The sequence below is a fragment of the Ovis canadensis genome, chromosome 3 (assembly GCF_042477335.2).
Source record: "Ovis canadensis isolate MfBH-ARS-UI-01 breed Bighorn chromosome 3, ARS-UI_OviCan_v2, whole genome shotgun sequence".
NCBI lineage: Eukaryota > Metazoa > Chordata > Mammalia > Artiodactyla > Bovidae > Ovis > Ovis canadensis.
The window spans coordinates 156427866-156447891 of NC_091247.1; the positions used below are offsets into that span (position 1 = coordinate 156427866).

Genomic DNA, 20026 nt, shown 5'->3' on the forward strand with positions numbered 1-20026 from the left:
ATTAGCTTTAAAATTTACTATTTTGATGTTTAAAAATACCCAAGGCAAAAAAAAACTTAAAAATACAGTTTAGACTAAAATATCCTGAACAGACAATAATGATTTATCAACTCAGCAACAAGCATGAACTAGAAATCCCATTTTAAAAAATATTCACCTAAAAATTGGGAACCAGACACACCATGGTAATACATCAGACCATCTATTATAACCAGGAGCCTAAAAGAGACATGCAATATTTACGGAATGAAAAGCAGAAAGGTAAAGTAGAGAAAATCTCATAGAACTTGTGTTTTAACCAAAAGAATATATAGAAGAATATATAGAATATATATATATAGAATACATAGAAATAAAATTCATGAAATCACTCAATACACAATGAGACTTAACTACTTAAAATTATCACCCATTACAGTAAACATGTATGTAGGTATCAATCTTACATTTATAACTAGCCAAAATATGGTTCATCGTTAAGTGCTACCCTGCTAAGAAATATATACATATGTATGCTCGGAGGATGACAGTGCTGAGAAGCATGGTGGGAAGCAAAGAAGAAACTTAGTACACACGACCACTAGAAAAGACTGAGAAATTATTCCCACTGTTATTTAGTAAAGAGAAATGCTGCATGAACTGCCTTTAGAAACAAACAAAAAACAGGTACTTTAACCAGAGCATGTATCTTAGAAATCCTACTAGTCTAAGTTCTGAAATTCACAATTAGGAAATAACTGCCCATTAGTTTAATCTCTATTTTGTATTTCTATACCAGACAGCTCAACTTAGCAAACATTATTAAGTGTTAAGCTTGTGATCAAGGTAGAAGTTATTCTGGACTTAAAAAGTTAAAAGACTATGTAAGATACAGTCTTCAGCTACGAAAATTTGTAAAAAGTTAAAAGACTATGTAAGATACAGTCTTCAGCTATGAAAATTTGTTCAGATCCAAAGATCCTTAAACCGGGTCACAAAAGTAATAATTATAAAGTTGGGGACCATGACAAAGACAAGCTCCTTTTCCTAGCTTAATGAAGATGACTCTACCACCTGTTAAGTACACTAAAGCCCTAAAAATATCATGTCAAGATTAAGCTTTACCTTTCTAAAATATGTAAAATTTCAACATTAGCAGTAATGCCAAAAAAAGAATTGCCTAATTTTTAAAAAGCCCTAAGAAATAGATCATAAACTCTCTTGTTCAAGAAATACTTATTTAGCACCCATTCTCTACATCATTACCAACACAGTAATCAACAAGACAGGTAAATAAGACCCCTCCCATTTTTCAATGTGTTCTAGTGAAAAGAAATAAGAACAATAAGTAACAATACTTAACACAATAAGAAAGAACAGATTGCAGGAAGAATTACTAAAGAAATAAACAGAATAATCAGAATAACCTGGGAGAAGACACCCTCCTAGAAAGACTGAATTGAGAAAAGAACAAGGAACAGCTATGTGAAGAGCCAAAGAAGAGAGCTTCCAGTAGAAGAAATACCAAGTGTTAAAACAGAAACAAGAGTTTGACATGTCAAGAGGAAGAGAAGGGAAAGCAATACTGCTAGAGAGCAGTGAGCAAAAGAGGCACATAGTGAGGCAAACTGTACCATACTGTTTACAGTGCTTACATTGGCATTATTACATGTATTCTGAGAACAAGAACTGTGAGAATAACTGAAAGCCTTTGAGGTGTTTTAAGCAAGCAAACACCTGACATTTATTAAACAACAGCAAAATCACATTAGCTGCTAAATAAACAGTAGTAAGTAAAATCAAAGTCCTACAGAGTCCCAAACAATATTTTTCTCTATTTGCAAAGCAGCAATTTTAAACAGACGTGAGACAGGAAAGTTTTACCTTGATCCAGAACCATAAGACTTGGATTCAATTCCATGCAGGCAATCTTGCAAAGAGCTAATAAGAACTTTGCAACGATCATCAGCAGATACTTTGGATTGTTTAATTAAAGAAATTGCAGTTACCAATGTCTCAATAGCACTCCCATAATCACCTGCGAGTGGAAGGAGAGAGGTTTAAGTCAAACAAATCTTGTTTTCAAAAATATCACCTAACCATTTGAGTCAACCATTTTAAAAAAGCAATGCACTTTAAAATGATTATAGACGATATCTTAATTTTTTCAGTTTCATCATTTGGGAAAGGCTTTAATGTACATGAAGTTTGTTATTGTTATAGCTGTATGAAACACATGATCATTTAGTAAATATGGGAATAAATGAGCTGCCCTGAGGCCCCTAAGCCATTAAATGTCAGGGCTAATACTTAAATTTATACCTACAATGTTTAAATGAGCGACTTCACTTTGACTTTTCACTTTCATGCATTGGAGAAGGAAATGGCAACCCACTCCAGTGTTCTTGCCTGGAGAATCCCAGGGATGGGGAGCCTGGCGGGCTGCTGTCTATGGGGTCGCACAGAGTCAGACACGACTGAAGCGACTTAGCAGCAGCAGCAGCAGCAGAAGGGGTATTTCACTACACTGTGACATATAGTTTCCTTCAATGCCTTTTAAATAAAAGATAGATAATGATTGGGAAATATAAAAATAACTATTACATGTAGATGACCCATCTTCAAAGTTGTACTTAATAGGTCATGCCTAGACTTCCCTGGTGGTACAATGGAAAAGAGTCTGCCTGCCAATGCAGGGGACACAGGTTCCATCACTTGTCCAGGAGGATCCTACATGCCTCGGAGCAACTAAACTCATGCGCCACAACTACTGACCCAGGGTGCTGCAACTACCGAAGCCTGTGTGCCGAGTTTGCGCTCTGCAGCAAGAGAAGCCACCACAATGATAAGCCAGTGCACCGCAGCTAGAGAGCAGCCCCTGCTTGCTGTCACCAGGGAAAGCCTGCCCACAGCCAAAACTAAAATCATTTTTCAAAAGTTCTAGGTCATTCCTAATAACATAAATAAGAAATATTAATACAGAAAGAAATATACAAACCAGCACTGGCATCAGACACAGCTCTTGAAATAGCACTGCTTGAGATTGCCCTATTTCTATTCATGATTTCTTCAAACTCAGCTTCACTCAATGGCGTTCTTGCAGTATCCATTTCCCTATAAAATCAAAATAAACCTTAAATCATACTCAAAAGATTTTCTAAATTAGTCATAATAGTGTAATGCAATTCAAATAACTGCTTTTGACAAGTGCCTCAGAACTAAGTTATTTTCTCATATTGAAATATGCTATTTTTCGTACAGAGCAGGTGTATGCAAAATTCCTTTGTACAATCATTATCTTTCAGCTGAAAGAAAGTAGCAACTTAAAAACCCTATCTTTCTGGAGGTCAGAAATGTTATATCTAATACTGTAATAAATTATTTTGTACTTTAAAAAAAAGAAATGCTATATCTACATAACTGCAATAAAATATTTTTTGTCATACAAAAACATGTAAAAAATTGTTCTGATGTCTGTCTATATATGTATGTATATCTAAGCAAAACATGCTGAATGCAAAAACTACAACCCTATACAAGCCAGGGCCAAAATCTAGTTTCATTTATATTTGGATCCTTTAGGCGCAGAGCCCAACTCACAACAGAAGAATAATAAATGTCTAATAAAATTTCAGGAGGGACAAGATCTTAGACCTATCTTGTATGCCCTACTGAATCCCCAGGATATCTGGCAAATAAAAGACCCTCAACATCTACAAATATTTACTGAAAAAAACGTAACAAAATCCCAAGATTTTCTAAAGCTGCTGGACAACTTAAAAAATTGTGACGTGTGTAGTACAAAAAAGGTAAACGTTTTACCATCTTAGCTATTAGTTACTAGGTAGGATGCTGAATCGAGGCAAGCAGAAGCAGTTCATTCAGATGAGATGAGAAAGAGCTAATACAACCTTCTGCATGTTTATAAGGTATTATTATTATTCTCAAAACTTTGTAAGCAGTCTAACCAAATTACAAGTTTTCCAACATCCATGTATGATTTCAGATAAATTCTGTGACTCATACCCATCCTATTTCCTTAAAAGTCAGTTTTCTCCCACTTCCAATTAAAAATTACTCAATAATAACCAAATATATATACACAGTATTTTTAGAAAAACTGGTACTGCAGAAATTCAATTATGTTAGAAAAAAGGCATGCGATTCAAACTTTACACTTATCAAACCAAGCCACCTAACCCACACCCATACAATGAACACTTAACAGACAGTTGCTCACTGGAATTAAGTTGAATAGAAGAAAAACTGTGCTACCTTCCTAGATGTAACATTTCTCAAAAGAAAACAAAGTATTCCAGGCACTCAAAAAAAGACACAATGTCTATGGATAGATAACTGTCAGAAGACTTTATCTACAACATCAAATTTATTTCCCTGGCCCTGTATACTTGTATGAAATTAGGCAGATGCTCAAATCCATCCCTGCAGGACATTGTTAGACAAACTGAAATACAGAGTAATTCAACAGTAACAGTTAAAGAATATAAAATCAAACTATAAACTCAAAAGAAACTGAAGGGGACAAAGTTTTTAAAGATTAACACAGCTCTCCAGATTACAATTTGAGCATGGATAGCTTTAAAAGTTGGAGAAGGCAACGGCACCCCACTCCAGTACCTTTGCCTGGAAAATCCCATGGATGGAGGAGCCTGGTAGGCTGCAGTCCATGGGGTTGCAAAGAGTCAGATACGACTGAGCAATTTCACTTTCACTTTTCACTTTCATGCATTGCAGAAGGAAATGGCAACCCACTCCAGTGTTCTTGCCTGGAGAATCCCAGGGATGGGGGAGCCTGGTGGGCTGCTGTCTATGGGGTCGCACAGTCGAACACGACTGAAGCAACTTAGCAGCAGCAGCAGCTTTAAAAGTACTTTAGTTTCCATGCAGCATTTCTCTAGGGATTGCCATTAACTATTTTAATTCCCATAAAGCCTGTGTTTTACAAGTCTTTGTCTACCCAAAGATGCTTATAAATTATTTAATGTTCCCACTTTAATTAAAAGTTAGTAATTTTGCTACACAGGACTCCTGATAAACATGAGATACTATCTAATAAACTGACCTAATTTCTAAAACAATGAAGAAACTTTAGCTTTCTATGTAGTGTCATCAATGGTAGACGATATTGACGTTAAAATTTTAAAAGTAGCTTGAGGATCCCATTAGCTTGCTTCAGTATCTTTATCAACCTCTTTTAACTTAAAAATGATGGCAATAAAGTGACTTGCCCTAAAATCACAAGCCTACGGAAGTGGTAGAGCTGGATTATTCCCAATGCTGTTCTGTATGTTTCTCACCATATCATACTGCTTCTTGTAAGAGAAAACATACAGAACATTATGTACCTGGGGAAAGCTCCCAATTTTTTAAAACTTCGCAGCCAAGAGTGAAAAATAGCTTTTGCAGATCAAATATACCAAGGCTACTTTCATAGACGCATACTAACTTACCTCCCAGGAGGCCCATAGTCACCCCTATCATATGGCGGAGGCCGGCCATATGGATCTGTTGGTGGTGGGCCTCGGCTATCTGATGTAGGCATGCCGCTGTTAGTTGGTGGAGGAAAGAAAGCTGGGTTCACATGTGGAGCTGGCGGTGGGGCCCCTGGAGGTGGTCCAGGAAGATGCGGAGGAGGAGCGAGTGTAAGGGGTGGCCCAAGAGGGCCAGGTGGGCGAGGTGGAAAGGGGCCTGGAGGTGGAGGTGGTCCCTGTTGTGGAGGTGGTGGACCAGGAGGGGGGCCGTAGCCTGGAACTGGAGGTGGAGGACCAGGAGGAAGCGGACCCAATGGAGGTTGCCCAAAAGGCTGTCCAGGAAAAAGAACTGGTGGTGGAGGGCGATCTCCCCGATTAGGAGGCCCAGCTAGAGGAGGAGGCAGAACCTGACCAGGAGGTGGAGGACCTGGTGGGCCGGGTGGGCCTGGAGGACCTAAGGGTGGACGTGGTGGAGTCTGTCCAGCTACAGAATAAAGGGGGGAGAGAGAGAAAAAGAAAAGAAAAACACTTCAATAAGGTGTTTTAATCTTCATGCCACAATTATACTTTTAAAGCATAACTCATAGACCAAGACTCCTTCTCTTTAAATGAAACCCATATGGTAAATGCTACACTAACAAGTTACAAAGATGAAGTATATCCTTACACATTTAACTAGCTCAATTTAATACTTAAGAAAAACTACTGAGACAAAAACTTTAACAGATTACAGTGCTCAGAGATAGTTTCCATCTTTCAGCATACACACACTTCTTACAGCGAAATCACCCACCTTATAGTCTACTCTGATGTCAAGCTAGAAAGTGAAACAAGGAAAAATGGTCTTGAAAGGATTTTTCAAGAGGTAAGAAAATAAGACGGATGTAAATATTCTATATATAAGTCAAGCAAGTTTGGAGAAAAATAAAGACCTTTTAGGCCAAAAATGGGTAATTCCTCTATGCTGTGCCCCATATGCCATGGAATCCTAGTTTCCAGGAACAAAGGCCGAGTTCCTTTAACAAGATGCTTGATCAAATTTCCTGGATTCCAAAAATAGCATAACAAGGAGAGTAAGTCACATTAATAATGCATTACTTGAAAAAGAGAGAAAAGGAAAAGAGGTATTAGGCAGACACACGTCACCCATGGCAACTTAAGGAAAACTTTACCTGGGAAAGGTGGAGGCGGCCCTCCTGGTCCTGCTGGCCCAGGAAATCTGTCCCCACCAGGAACAGCCCCTGGGAAACGGCCCCGTCCTCTACCACCTTGTGGAAATGCTGCACGTGAACTGCCTCCCGGAGGACCAGCTTTACCTTCCCCAGACATTTGTCCTGATTGTGTAGCTGCAAATATCCAAATACTCATAAATAGCACTTATTAAAACAGTTCTGATATGTAACCACTGTTAGATATTAGAAACAACTCTAAATCGAAGTTTATGTATACTGCTTTCTAACTTCCAGATGCCTTGGGCCAGTCCAAACTACATGAGAAGTGCCCACTTAGGAAAACATTCACATCTATTTAAATTCTTTTGACGTCTCAAAGATCTAAGCTTAAATGTATTTCTGATAAACAAATAATGAGTTACTTTCAAAATACCAGTATTCTGCAGCAGCCAAGACCAAAATTCTCTAACAGAAATCTAAATTTCAGTAAGTATAAATCATTCAAACTCTTTTCATCAGTTAAATTCTAGGTGCTAGAACATTAAGAAAAACCACCACTCAAATTTCTGTTAATTACATAATCATCCATTTGTCTCTTTAAGTGCTAACATTTTTAAGTATATAATGGCAGATCTTTTCTACAGTCACTTTACCAAGTGGCGACAGGTCTTGGTGCCAAGCAGAAAACCAATGAATACTTTCTGGTTACCCGTAGTTTTTCCCCCACCATAAGAGACATCCACATAACTCTCCTTCAACCTAAGGATTAGAATGAAGTTTCTTCCTTTCTTTAGGATGGGAATGACAGGATAAGAATGGCAGGGCTATAAAACTTGCACACTGCTGTATAATGTTGGGTCTGTAACATTTAGAGAAAAATGGGAATAGGTTTCCAGTACACGGAACCAGTCATAATCAGTAATTTAAATCTAACTCAAAGCATGGACTTTTTAAAATGGATTCTCCAATGAACTAAATATAAAGATGACTTCTCTAATACAACACATAACAAATGCTAACAAGACTGGTTAAAATGCACATCTTTTAATAAAAGCCTCTGAGGGGGTGCTTACTTTTCCTGGACTGCATTTCAAATTGACTCAGGAACTGTTTATTGCATGGAGTTACAACAGGATTCTGACCATGAAGCTCTCTCTTAGGCAACAGATCCATTAACTTTTTTGAGGATGCTTCAGATCCAACACCAACAAGGGCAAACCTAAAAGGTGTTTAAAGGGATGTGGGTAGAAAGTGAGGAGGGATTAACTGTTATTGCGGTTATTAAAAAAGAAATGATCTGAATTTAATTTTACCTACCAAAAAAAACCATTTCTTAGAATACAATGGTCACACTTCCACCTCTAACTTTTTTTATAGTAACACATCATATTATTCAAAGTGTACAGAATTCAAGGCTTTGTTTGTTTAGCATAGTTTTACAATCACAGCCACATCAATTTTAAGAACATTTTCATCACTCAAAAAAAAAAAAACCCCCAGAACTGTCAGCTGTCACTCCATTTCTTCCCATCCTCCAACCCTAAAGAACAAATCTGTAGATTGCCTATTCTGGACATTTCATTAAATGTGAATAATACGGTGTGTGGTCCTTCAGGGGGACTAGCTTCTTTCATTTAGCATGATGTTTTCAAGGTTTAATGCATGTTAAGGCATGTGTCAGTGATTAATTCCTTCTCATGACCGAATAATATTTCATTATATAGACATACCACATTTCCTCAAAATCCACCAACTGACAGGCATTTGGGGTTGTTTCCACTTTTTAATTATTACGAAAAACATCACCATAAAAATATGCTCAATATCATTAGCTAACAGCAAAATGTAAATCAAAATCGTAATGATACCACTTCACCCACTAATCAAAAAGACAATTAACAAGTGCTAGTGAGGATGTGGGAAAAACTAGAACCCTCATACACTGCCTGATGAAAAAATATATAATAGTACAGACACTTTGACAAATATCCCAGCAGCTTCTTAAACGGTTAAATATAAGAGAGTTAAAATATGACCCAATAAACTTCCTGGGAATTCTCTGGCAGTCTACTGGTTTGGGGTTGGAGCTTTCAGAGCCATGGCCCAGGCTCAATCCCTGGTCAGGGAACTGAAATCCGACAAGCCTTATGGCAGGAAAAAAACAAAACTCCTGAGTGTATACATGTACCTAACAGAACTGACTGAAAATGTTCATACAAACTGGTACATGAATCCAGAGGAGTATTATTCTTAAGAACAAAATTAGAAATTTTTATAAATGTTGATAAATTTAACTTCACTAAAAATTTTTCTGTCTGTGGCTTTGGAACAGTTGCAAATCATATGGGAACTACAGTGTAATCTATTGAGATAAAAGAAACAATTTCCTTAAAAAAATGCTCATGCTAAAACTCATATATGAATATTCATAGGGGCCTTATTCATAATAGCAAAAATGGAAACCACCAAACGTCTACCAAATGATGGATGAAATTTTCAGAATTTCTAAATTCCTGAAATTTTAAATGCGGTGTATTCACATAGTGTAATATTTAGTGGAATATTAATTTTTAAAAAATAAGTACTGACACATGTTACAACATGATGAGACCTGAAAATATTATGCTAAGAGCAAGAAGCTAAGCACATGGGACCACATTCTTAATCCACAAAGACAGTTGCTAATAGACACAGGATTTCTTTCGGGGATGATCGAAACATTCTGGAAATAGACAATAATAATGGTTATACAACTTTATAAATAAAGTCCACTGATTTGAATGCTTTAAAAGGGTGAATTTTATAGTAGGTGAATTGTATCTCACTAGGAAAAATAAATTTAGAACAGAAAAAAATGAATGAGTGTCAATTCATAAAGTTATACAATACTCTAAACTATTCTCAGAAGGCCTCTTAGGAGCCTTTACTCCCTAGTATGGTCCTTTAATTAGATCCTGGTGAACAAAGTCTGCTATTTGATTCAAGATTACCTTGGGTCACAACATTTAGAAACAATTTAATTAATTCACTAATTTAACTGAGCACCACTTCCTATATGCTAGGCCCCATTCTAGGGTTAGGGAATACAATAGTGAAAAAAGTTCTTTTGGAATTTACAATCTAAATCTAGAAGGAGACAAGACGATAAACGAATAACATACAATGTAAGAAAAGCTGGGGAAAAGGTAACAGCGATGGGAGCCGAAGATCCTGCACAGTATGGCCAGAGAAGGGGAACCCAGGCAGAATCCTCATTGAAGTGAAAGATCCCAAAGGTGGATATTTTGGGGAAAAGTAAGTAAAACAGAAGAAACAGTGTAAAGGTCTTAAGTAGCAATGTGTCTGAGGAACAGCAAAGACTGATTAAGGTAGCTGAAGCAGCAGTAGGAGATAAGGTCAGAGATGTCGGGGGTGAACAGGTCTTCGTGCCTTATAGACCACAGTGAAGATTTTACTCTGAATAAAATGGATCATCAATACAACATTCTGAGGAGACAAATACTGATGTCACTCTGTTTTCAACTTCTGCTATGTCTCTATATAGACTGTAGAGAATGAGAGTGAAGGCAGGCACACCAGATAGGAAGCTACTGTTCAAGTAAGAGATAACAGTGGCTTGGACCAGGCAGTAGAAGCGAAGTTCGTGAAAAGCAGTCAGACTCTGCACATGTTTGAAAATATTCCTAGTTATTGTACACTGGATATAAAATAAGCACATTAAGCATATTTTTTTACTTTATCATTCTGTAGTTAGCCAATTATCTTTTAAAAAATCCAAAATCTATACCAGAGCTTTAAATAAAACATTATTTATGATAGACAAAAACTGAAAACTCAAATAACCAAAAATAAGAACGGTAAAATAAATTACAGTAGCAAAGTATGATGGAAAGAACTAATACATTAGAGAAGATGTACATTTATTGTTCTTTTTTTTTTACTGTGTATCAAACACACTGTAAAACGTAAATTGCAATCCTATTGTTTCTGCAATAAAAATGAAGCACTAGGAAAATACTTGAAAGTATATTCACTAAAATGACCAAGAGTAATCATCTACAGATGACATTATATTTTTTTACTGTCTTACTTTTGTACATCTGCATTTTATAATTATCCTACCTCATCTGTGTAGTTTAATAGTTAAAAAAATTATTGCAAAACATCCATGCTACATTATTCTTCAGTTGCCCATCTTCCAATACCCCTCAACCATGGGGATAGTAATGCTTCTTCAAACTGTCATTGTTCACCCACAATGGAGACAAAGCAGGAAAATTGGAAGAGAGACCTAATCTCCCAGCTCCACTAGTTTTAGGGAGGTAGATCACACGATACATTAAACAAGTATGAATCTTTGCCCAAGAACCTCCTGTCAGTGTAGAAAAGAAACATCCTACACATGTGTAGATAAGTATTAACGTCAAGGAAAGTCACCCCTAAAATTGTAATTGCTAGCTACTAACTCCCACTGGGTGAAAAAAAAAAAGAATTAAAACAAAATTCTTACCCCTTTGACTGGCCATTTGCCCGATTTTCAAAAAACTTTATCTCCAAAATATCATTTACTCCCAAAGAATGAACTGCTTCAGTTAAGTCTTCATCTGTTGTCCACTGCAAGATATTTCCCCCTCATTAACCATCAAAACATATCTAAGATTTTTATTGTTTCAATTTAGTTTGTAAGGGTAAACTCAGGACAGACAAGAGAAAATTAATCCTTAGTGCAAACTATGTACAATTACCACCAGTCAGTCTCCAATTTTTAAATAGCACAAAAGCACCTGAAGACATAATTTCGTCCCTTGATAAGAGTTTTGGAAATAGAAGGTACATACCCTCAGAGAGAATACAGAATTAAAAAAAGAAAACCCTTAATGAGCTTTTAGTCTCTTCCAGCTTTCAACTGCTATGACTTTAAATTTTCAGTAAACCAATCTCATCTGCTGCTTTTTTTCTTGAAAGAAATTATTTGGGGAAATAAACTCCACCTAATGTTTCAAAGTATACAAAACAAAATCCTAACATGTATTCAGTGCCTACCATACCCTTTTACCAAATATTTAATTCTCAAAACACAGAAGTCCCATTTTACATATAATTCCTATTTTACACTCTATGCAATAGAAGTTGTCCAAGGTTATAAAACATATGTAGGAGCCAAGACTCAGCCTTACTTAGCAACCACACTCTTCATATCTACAATGCTACTGTCTCCAACATCATAAAAATTGCTCAGATGATGGGAGATTGGCCAGTTTTTTAAATATGTAAACATTTAAAAATAAAATACTATTAAGGAAATGTACAGTAACAACTGATTTCTAGGCAATTTTTAAATTTTCAAGTATGTGTAATAAATGTTTTTAAATAGAGATGCGAAAATTCTACCGGACTATTTTAGTAAATATTTAAGATTCAATGCTAATAAAACACAGATAATAATAATACTAAACATTCAGCTAATGGTACTCCAATCAATAAACCTACAGTCTCATAAACCATATTAAAGTACAGTGTATAATAGCAGTATTTCTGTAAATCACATTTCAAATTTAAGAGCAAAAATGAAATTCAGCATGCATGTAATTATGATTTGGATAATGAAAACTCTTAAAAACAAGAATCATATTGTGTATCTTTCTCTCCTTCTATATTTCTGAATCCTGGTTTGAGACTTTATGTGAGCATTTTCCTTTGTAAACTGGGATAGCTGAAGTGTAGGAGTAGTAAAAGATAAAATAATTGAACTACATTTAACTGGAATCTCTACCAAAACAAGTTGAATGCCTACAAAATTCAGAACTAGAAAATTCTGGTACTTACTATATTTAAAAGGTCATGTATGTCCCCCTCTTGGTGCGTAAGCAAGCATGCAGAACCAATTTAATAACTTGAAATTCTTATTTTATATACTGGAGAAAAAAGTAACTAATAGAATAGTTTGAAATCAATCACCAAGGATTTAATTCAAATCAAGTCACTTACCCATGTTAGATTCCCAATATACAACGCAATTCTCTTTCCCGTGTATGTATAGACAACATTTGGTGCTGCTCCTTTACCCACATCATCACCAACAGTTGGCGGGAGAGTATCCATGTAGTCTCGATCTTCCGGGGCATCTCCATTATTTGCAGATGGAGAGATGACATCATCATACAAATCTATCTGATCATGCCCACCATATTCAGCTTCCTGAGATACAGAAATAATGTTCTAGATTACACAACAGTCAGACAACTTCTAAAACAGATGTGAATGCAAATTTATTCAACTATTTTCTTTTAAAAATTTGGTAGAAGACATAGGTCAAAGATCTCAGTACAAATCTTTCACTTTATGGCACTTCTTGAACAGTGCCTATAATGTGAATTTCTATACAATGAATCCTATTTCCCCACTGATACTTATTATAGGAACTAATGTTCCTCTAGGAACAGAATAACATGTAGACAAAATAAAATAATAAACTTTTCATGGAAGCGAAACACTCTAAAAGTAACAACAGTGACTACAAATTTTTGATACAAAAATATCACAAACAAAAATCAGAGCCATTACGAATCTTTAATATTTTTAACTGCAGAAAAATACAACTATTATTTTATATAGTATTCAGGATCATGCTTCCCAATTCTGTGGAAGCTGTTAGTTTTAGAAAAAGCATAGTAAGCTAGGCCACAGGAAAGGGATAAAGAAATAAGGCTATGTAATGATTCTATATGTCACAACAAATGAACATGGGAAGAGAAAATACAGGTTAAACTATCCAAATCAGTATCTATATTAACTTTTATTATTCTCAGTCAACCAACGGTTAATGCTTACCTGACTTCTTAGCTATATAGTCAATTAGCAAAACATATCTACATGGTCAAGAGAAAAGGGACATGAACAAGAAGAATCTAGTCAAGTTTTGCCATTAAGTGTCACCAGCAGAATTAAAACAAGGCTACTAGATGCCACTTACATGCCTAAGTAATATGCAAGTAAGAGGAAAATGAAAAATAAGCAAATCTGTGAACAGAAGAAAAATGGAAAAATAGGTTTCAACCTGTATATAAGCACAAGAAAAATGAAATGCAGGTTATTGGCAGAACACTGAGTATCATTTAAATTGCCTTTGGTAACAGTTACTGGGCCACTGGCTTGACTAGCCAGTAGCAGAGGAAAAGCTCTATTTTTATCTTCCTTTCCACCACAAAGTACCTAAATGGATATGAACTATTTCATTCTGAAAAGTGAAAGTGAGGTTGCTCAGTCGTGTCCGACTCTTTGCGACCCCATGGACTGTAGCCTACCAGGCTCCTCTGTCGAGGTAATACAAGCAGAGAGGCAATTACACTTAGAAAGCAAATATAATTCTTATATTCTCCATTAATACAATTCAGTAAGAATGAATACAAATGGCAGATAAGGAGAAGCTAATAGTTTTAGGGGCTAACCATTTTATGGATAAAGAATGACACTGAAAAGGCATTAGCAATATGACTATGAACAGATCAACAAAATACTGTTATAATAAAAGTCCCAAGGGAACATGGCTCTTGTTTTGCTATTGAGAAGGAAGCCAGAAAAAAGATTTTTTAAAAAAGAAACAGAAAAAAAAAAAAATCTAGAAAGGGAAATACCACTTATCAGTTCAAAACACATAGCATATCAGGTAATCTTCTACATAATGAAGTTATCCAATTTGCTGATTATGTAACACAATCCCTACATAACAATATTGTTATGAGGCTGAATGTATGTAACTTATTTAATAAGGGACAAGATCTTAAGGTAAGTCAGAGAAGAAAGCCCTCTTTAGCAATGGACAGAAACTAAGACCACAAATCACTGAATAATGCCATAATTGTGTTTCCACAGCAGTACCAAAATAATCTTTGAGAACTGAGTTTTTTGAAACCAAGGAACACGATCAAACTGCAGTGATAGTAAAAATTAGAAAAAAGAAGGGTGAGTTTTGTTCAGAAGTTTCAGTGTAGCTAAAGCTTCAGGTAGCACAGCTGCAGCAGTGATTCCACACACTTAAGATACCAAAAAGTTTCCCGCAAGGGCTAGCAGGCACTTTGAAATCTTTTGCAATCCAGTTCTGCACATCAAGTACAATTATTGTTACTATTATTCAAAAGGAGTTGTGTTTCCATCCTCCTCTGCAGAGACTATAATCATAATATATGGTTTGAGGGAGAGTAAAACAGAATGCAAGGTTATTAATAGCAGCACTAAAGGTATTTCAATCTATACTTTCATGAAATATGATTTTATTTTTCACTAGTTATAAATCTAGGAAAATGTTCACATAAGTAGACAATAATTTACAGGCATAATAACTGCAGCTACACTAACCTGATGAGTCACAACTTACTATTTCTGTCCATCAATGAATTCCTATGTTGACACTAACCCATTTTCCATACTGATATGATTCTACCAATATTTACGATCAGTCACTTGGTCTGGTACTTTGACTGCTCCCAACAAATTGAAATATAATACTAACTGAGACCATAGTCCTGGGGTTTGATTTCCAAGTAGACTAGTTAGCTTCGCTCAGTTCCAAGGCCACAGCCTGTACTTTTAGCCCCATGGTATGCATTTGGACTTGGTGAAAAAATATTGATGAATTTGAATACATTACCACCATTACTAAGAGGCAACTTAAAACACACACTCCTCTGTAGTTATCAGTAACCTTCCTTTTCAACTTCACCATATCACACCTATCTTCCAGATTAAAAAAATACTTCTATACAGAACACATCCTACTTTCTGTTCCCACTCTAAAAGGGGGGAAAACACGCACGTTCTACAATTATGTAAAATGACTATTACAAGTCAGGGCTTCCCTGGTGGCTCAGTGGTAAAGAACCTGCCTGCAATGCAGGAGACCCAGGTTCGATCCCTGGGTCGGGAAGATCCCCAGAAGGAAACGGCAACCCACTCCAGTATTCTTGCCTGGAGAATACCATGGACAGAGGAGCCTGACAGGCTACAGTCCATGGGCTCCCAAAAGAGTTGGGTATGACTTAGGGACTAAACAACAACAATAATACCACAGATCACATATAAAGAAGGTGAGCTCTGAAAGTCTATTGGACAAACTTTGTCAAAGAAAAACAGTCAACAGTGTCAAGTTCTATATGCAGTCTTTTCAGTTATTACCATTGGAAAATTTTAATGCTACTCAAAAACAAAAAATAATCAATATTACCCCTCTAATTATTTCAGATTACCAAATATTGCCCAATTTGTTCACAGCAACTAATAACCAACAGAACTATACACTATACTTAACTTCCAGTAGGCAACAACTCTTAGGTTTTGTTAAAAAAAAAAAAAAATCCACTAAGTTATTTCATTCCCTACATTTAATTACGATAATCATTTTAAAGGCAAGGTAGCCTTTTAAGATTCTGCATCTCAAGATCATGTTCCTCATGACATATGAGCAGCTGTGGCCAGGTCAGAGACAACGCTGAAATTAAGACGGATAGTAAAATAACCAAATTTCAAATAGCTCCTCTTAAAAGAAACGTTTCTCAACCTTTTTTTCATTATCACCATACCCTTGCTCTGAAGAGGGACATATTTTGCTAATCACCTCCCATATACTTTTAATGTCAGATATACTGTACATCACTGGGAAGACTGTGGTAGTTGTCCTATAACCTTCAGTCTTCCTGACAGGCACAACACTACTTTTGGTGTTCCTAAAATTGTATTAATGCCACTCCTGCATTATATGTTACCACCACTAATGTCACAGCAAAGGCCACTTGTTCAAAGTTCCTCTATTGGGGGAAAAAAAAAATTCCATTTAGAGAAATATAAGCAAATACAAGTTTGCACTTATAAAATGTTTTCTATATCATGGAAAAGAATACACTAACACACAAAATCCACAAAACAGATAATCTAATACATACCTATCTTTTTAGAAAATATTTCACTTTCTGATTTTGTTTACATTTCAAGTAGATATTAAAACCAGTTTCCAATCCCTGTTAAAAGCTCAACTAATGGTAAGGAAGCCAATTTGGTATTAAAAATATGGCACATAAATCACAAAGTGAACAGAATGAACTACTTATAAATAGTAAGATAATTAAGAATTCCAGCTCCCCTAAACATTTCTACCCAAGTTTCTGAATCAGTCTCTGCCTACCTCAGTTTCCATCTTACATGCCTTATCTTAGAGGGTTCTCTACTCAATATATATTTGGTAGAAATAAGATTTCATAGATATTTGCCTAATAAAACTTATTTTCCAAAATTAGCTAAACATTGGCTATAGTAGATACACAATAACTAAATGTAAAGTATAATGAGTCATGGTATAAAGCCAGCACACTGATAAGGATGTCCAAGTCTGTAACTTCCGAATGAATTTTTTCCCACTATCTACATACATTTTCATTTTAAAGTCTGACTGTCAGATCACTGAATGAGCACTGCTCTCAGTGACCTACCACCAGGTAGATCAAAAACTAAATTCTACATGAAGGGCTTTGCTTCCCAAACAAGCAAAATACACACTACTTCAGTGCACCCAGTATAAGCTTTCCTGAAGTTCAGAATTTGACTTCCCTCTCCTTTCCTCTGCCAACAAAAAGTTTACACATAAGACAGACATAAAAGAGTGGTTTCTGTAACACATGACCTGTCAGTGTGCCATTTTTTATGTAATCCCACTACAGTGCACTTAGTCTAGACACTATCTGTATACTTTGTATCCTTCCTTGAAAGTGAAAGTGAAAGTGAAAATCGCTCCGACTTGTCCACTCTTTGCCACCCGGTGGACTGCAGTCCACCAGGCTCCTCCTTCCATGGGATTCTCCAGGCAAAAATACTGGAGTGGGTTGCCATTTCCTTCTCCAGGAGATTTCCTGACCCAGGGATCGAACTCTGGTCTCCTGCACTGCAGGCAGACACTTTAACCTCTGAGCCACCAGGGAAGCCCTACCTTGCTGGCATATAAAATACTCGAGAAATGCATACTGAACAACTGAGTTTAAAAATTTTAGTTTAGGTCAAAATAAAAGTCTGTAATTATTAAATATGAGACTAGTAACTACTACCTTCAAGTACAAATTCCAGTTCAAACTGAACTGATACACACTATCAATTCAGTTGATAGTGGGAGGGACTGAAACCAGCAGCTTTCTTTCCAACTCCAAATCCAAGTAATAGAGAGGTTTGGAAGGGGTTCAAGCTCTTCCACTTGAGCAACTGTTCTCAATTTGGTTCCATCCAAAGATCTTCAATTTAAGAACTAAAGAGCAGCTATAAAGGATAACTGAGGCCCTTGTGCATTCTTCCCTTCTCCAATTTTATTCTTCATTCTAAACTCATCTGGTGAACAACTACAGCTTCAGTAACTTCTTCTCACACCATCTCCAAATTAAAGTTTCTAAAACAATTGAATGCCTCACTTTTTGAAACAGGTTTACACTGCTCTTTACCAAAGTACATACATGAAATAGACATCATACAAGTATAACTGTTTAAAACAGAAAAAATAAAAAACACATATATTACAAAGAACTTCAAAGTATACAATGCAGTTAAAACTACAGCTCACATTGAAGACTTTTTAAATGTTTACAGCAGTTTAGAAGCCGAAATAAAACCCGTTATACTTAGCAAGACATTTTACTCAGCTACAACAAAATAAAGTCAGTTTAGCAACCAATAGAAGTAATGTCACCAGCTAATAAGAATGCAAATTAAATCAACAATTTTGTAGTTGCTTCTAACTCTGATAAAATTTCAGGTACATATTTCAATACTAGTAACATTTTTAAAAATTAAGAACGAACCTTAAAAAACTATCAACTACCCTTTTATGGCTATATTGTGAACAGCAATTATCACAGCAAGCAGAAGATTACAAAGGCCAGTGATACACAAAATAACAACAAAAACAAAGCCTCTATTTAATGCCATTAATTGATTAGAAAGTATGAAGATCCTAGAGGCAAAAACCATTCAAATACATGTGCAATATAAATGCTATAGGTAAAATCCACAAAATGTTATTTTTAAAAGAACCCTATTAAGTAGTTCATCAGGGCTACCAAATTTTAATCTCTTCTTACCTCCTGTTCGGTCAGCACTAGCTGGTGCACAGGGATAAGCAAGTATCACTCCATCCAGCTACACAGATGACAAAAATGCCCATCCCAAATGAAGTATGCAAAAGCCTAAAAAGTATCTCATTAAAAGGTTGTGAACAATGCTCAACTTCTAAAATTGTAGTCCAGCACTCCTTTACTGTAACTAGAAAGACAAAAGGAAATATATTTTCTTGGAAGAGGGCTAATGAAGACTCCCTTGAACATTTGTTTTTTTACTTGCAGATATGGACCTCCTGTCGATGGAATGTTACACTCATTTGATAAATAAAAGGAAAAGAAATTTCCCAGAGGTCTTTGTTTACTGACCTTAAAAAAAGCATTAGAACCCGACTGTGTTTGGCACTCGAGGTAACTTTCTAAATTGTCACTGATACAACTCAGGCATAGCAAAAAAAGAAAAAGAAAAAAACCTTAAGCGCAACACAATGAAGATTTTAAAACAACATTTGATAACAATGAGTTACGTTTAAATATACTCTTTTTTTAATGGGGTAGAAAACATTTAAAGCTAATTGAACTTTTCTTCTAATTTTAAACTTAAGGACACCATCATCCCTCAAAACAAAAAAAAAGGATTTCTAGTTTTCCCTATTTAAAAAAATCCTTAACTCCTAGCACAAATAAAATCCTTAAAGGAGGGGAAAAAACCCACAAAAACACAGTAACCAGAATTTTACTAAGCTTACATGGACCTGGAAAATGTAAGAAAGCTATTAGGAACTCTGCAGTTAAACACAATTTGCTTTTTTTAAATGTGTTACTATATAAAAGACAGCAGATGTGACCAGAATGCTTACAGCTTAAACGTCACTGCTCTAGTAACAACCTTTTGCAAGGATGCACAACATCAGACATCATAGCTCCACGGATAGTCCTTCTAGGCAACTGTGGCCTGTGAGATACCGGAAAAACCTTGCATTCTCACTTTCTCCAGCCTTTCCAAACCCCTCGGAGAACAGTCAACATTTTGCTTTCGGAAATCGGGAAACAGCTATAAAACTAACAAACACCATGTGGATTTCGGGTGAGATTCTTTAATCACTACTCTGATCTCTTCTCTTGGTGAGCTACCATCTTTTTTGTTCCATCCAACCCTCGCGCTTCCAAGTCTTCCTTTTGGCCCGGGCCACCTATCTTCACTGGTATTTTCATCACAAAGACCGAGAACGACTGGGCCTCAGAGGCACTGCAAGCCCTCGAACACCGAGGTAGGGCCAGTGCACCGACTTTTTAAACA

The 20026-nt window shown here is 36.1% G+C and overlaps 1 protein-coding gene across 8 annotated transcripts in view; it reads right to left on the bottom strand.

Moving 5' to 3' along the window:
* Positions 1 to 20026, bottom strand: part of CPSF6 (cleavage and polyadenylation specific factor 6) — a 32694-nt gene that overhangs the window by 11696 nt on the left and 972 nt on the right. For 4 of the 8 annotated variants that reach the window (XM_069584601.1, XM_069584599.1, XM_069584602.1 and 1 more), the window contains exons 2-9: positions 12632 to 12841; positions 11154 to 11257; positions 7717 to 7862; positions 6644 to 6817; positions 6404 to 6514; positions 5451 to 5955; positions 2978 to 3093; positions 1864 to 2017 (exon numbers count right to left, since the gene is read on the bottom strand). In XM_069584601.1, the coding sequence (XP_069440702.1) occupies positions 1864 to 2017; positions 2978 to 3093; positions 5451 to 5955; positions 6404 to 6514; positions 6644 to 6817; positions 7717 to 7862; positions 11154 to 11257; positions 12632 to 12841 (1520 nt within the window). The remainder of the gene's footprint in view (positions 1 to 1863; positions 2018 to 2977; positions 3094 to 5450; positions 5956 to 6403; positions 6515 to 6643; positions 6818 to 7716; positions 7863 to 11153; positions 11258 to 12631; positions 12842 to 20026) is intronic. The other 4 variants (XM_069584605.1, XM_069584603.1, XM_069584606.1 and 1 more) reach the window with 1 other exon arrangement.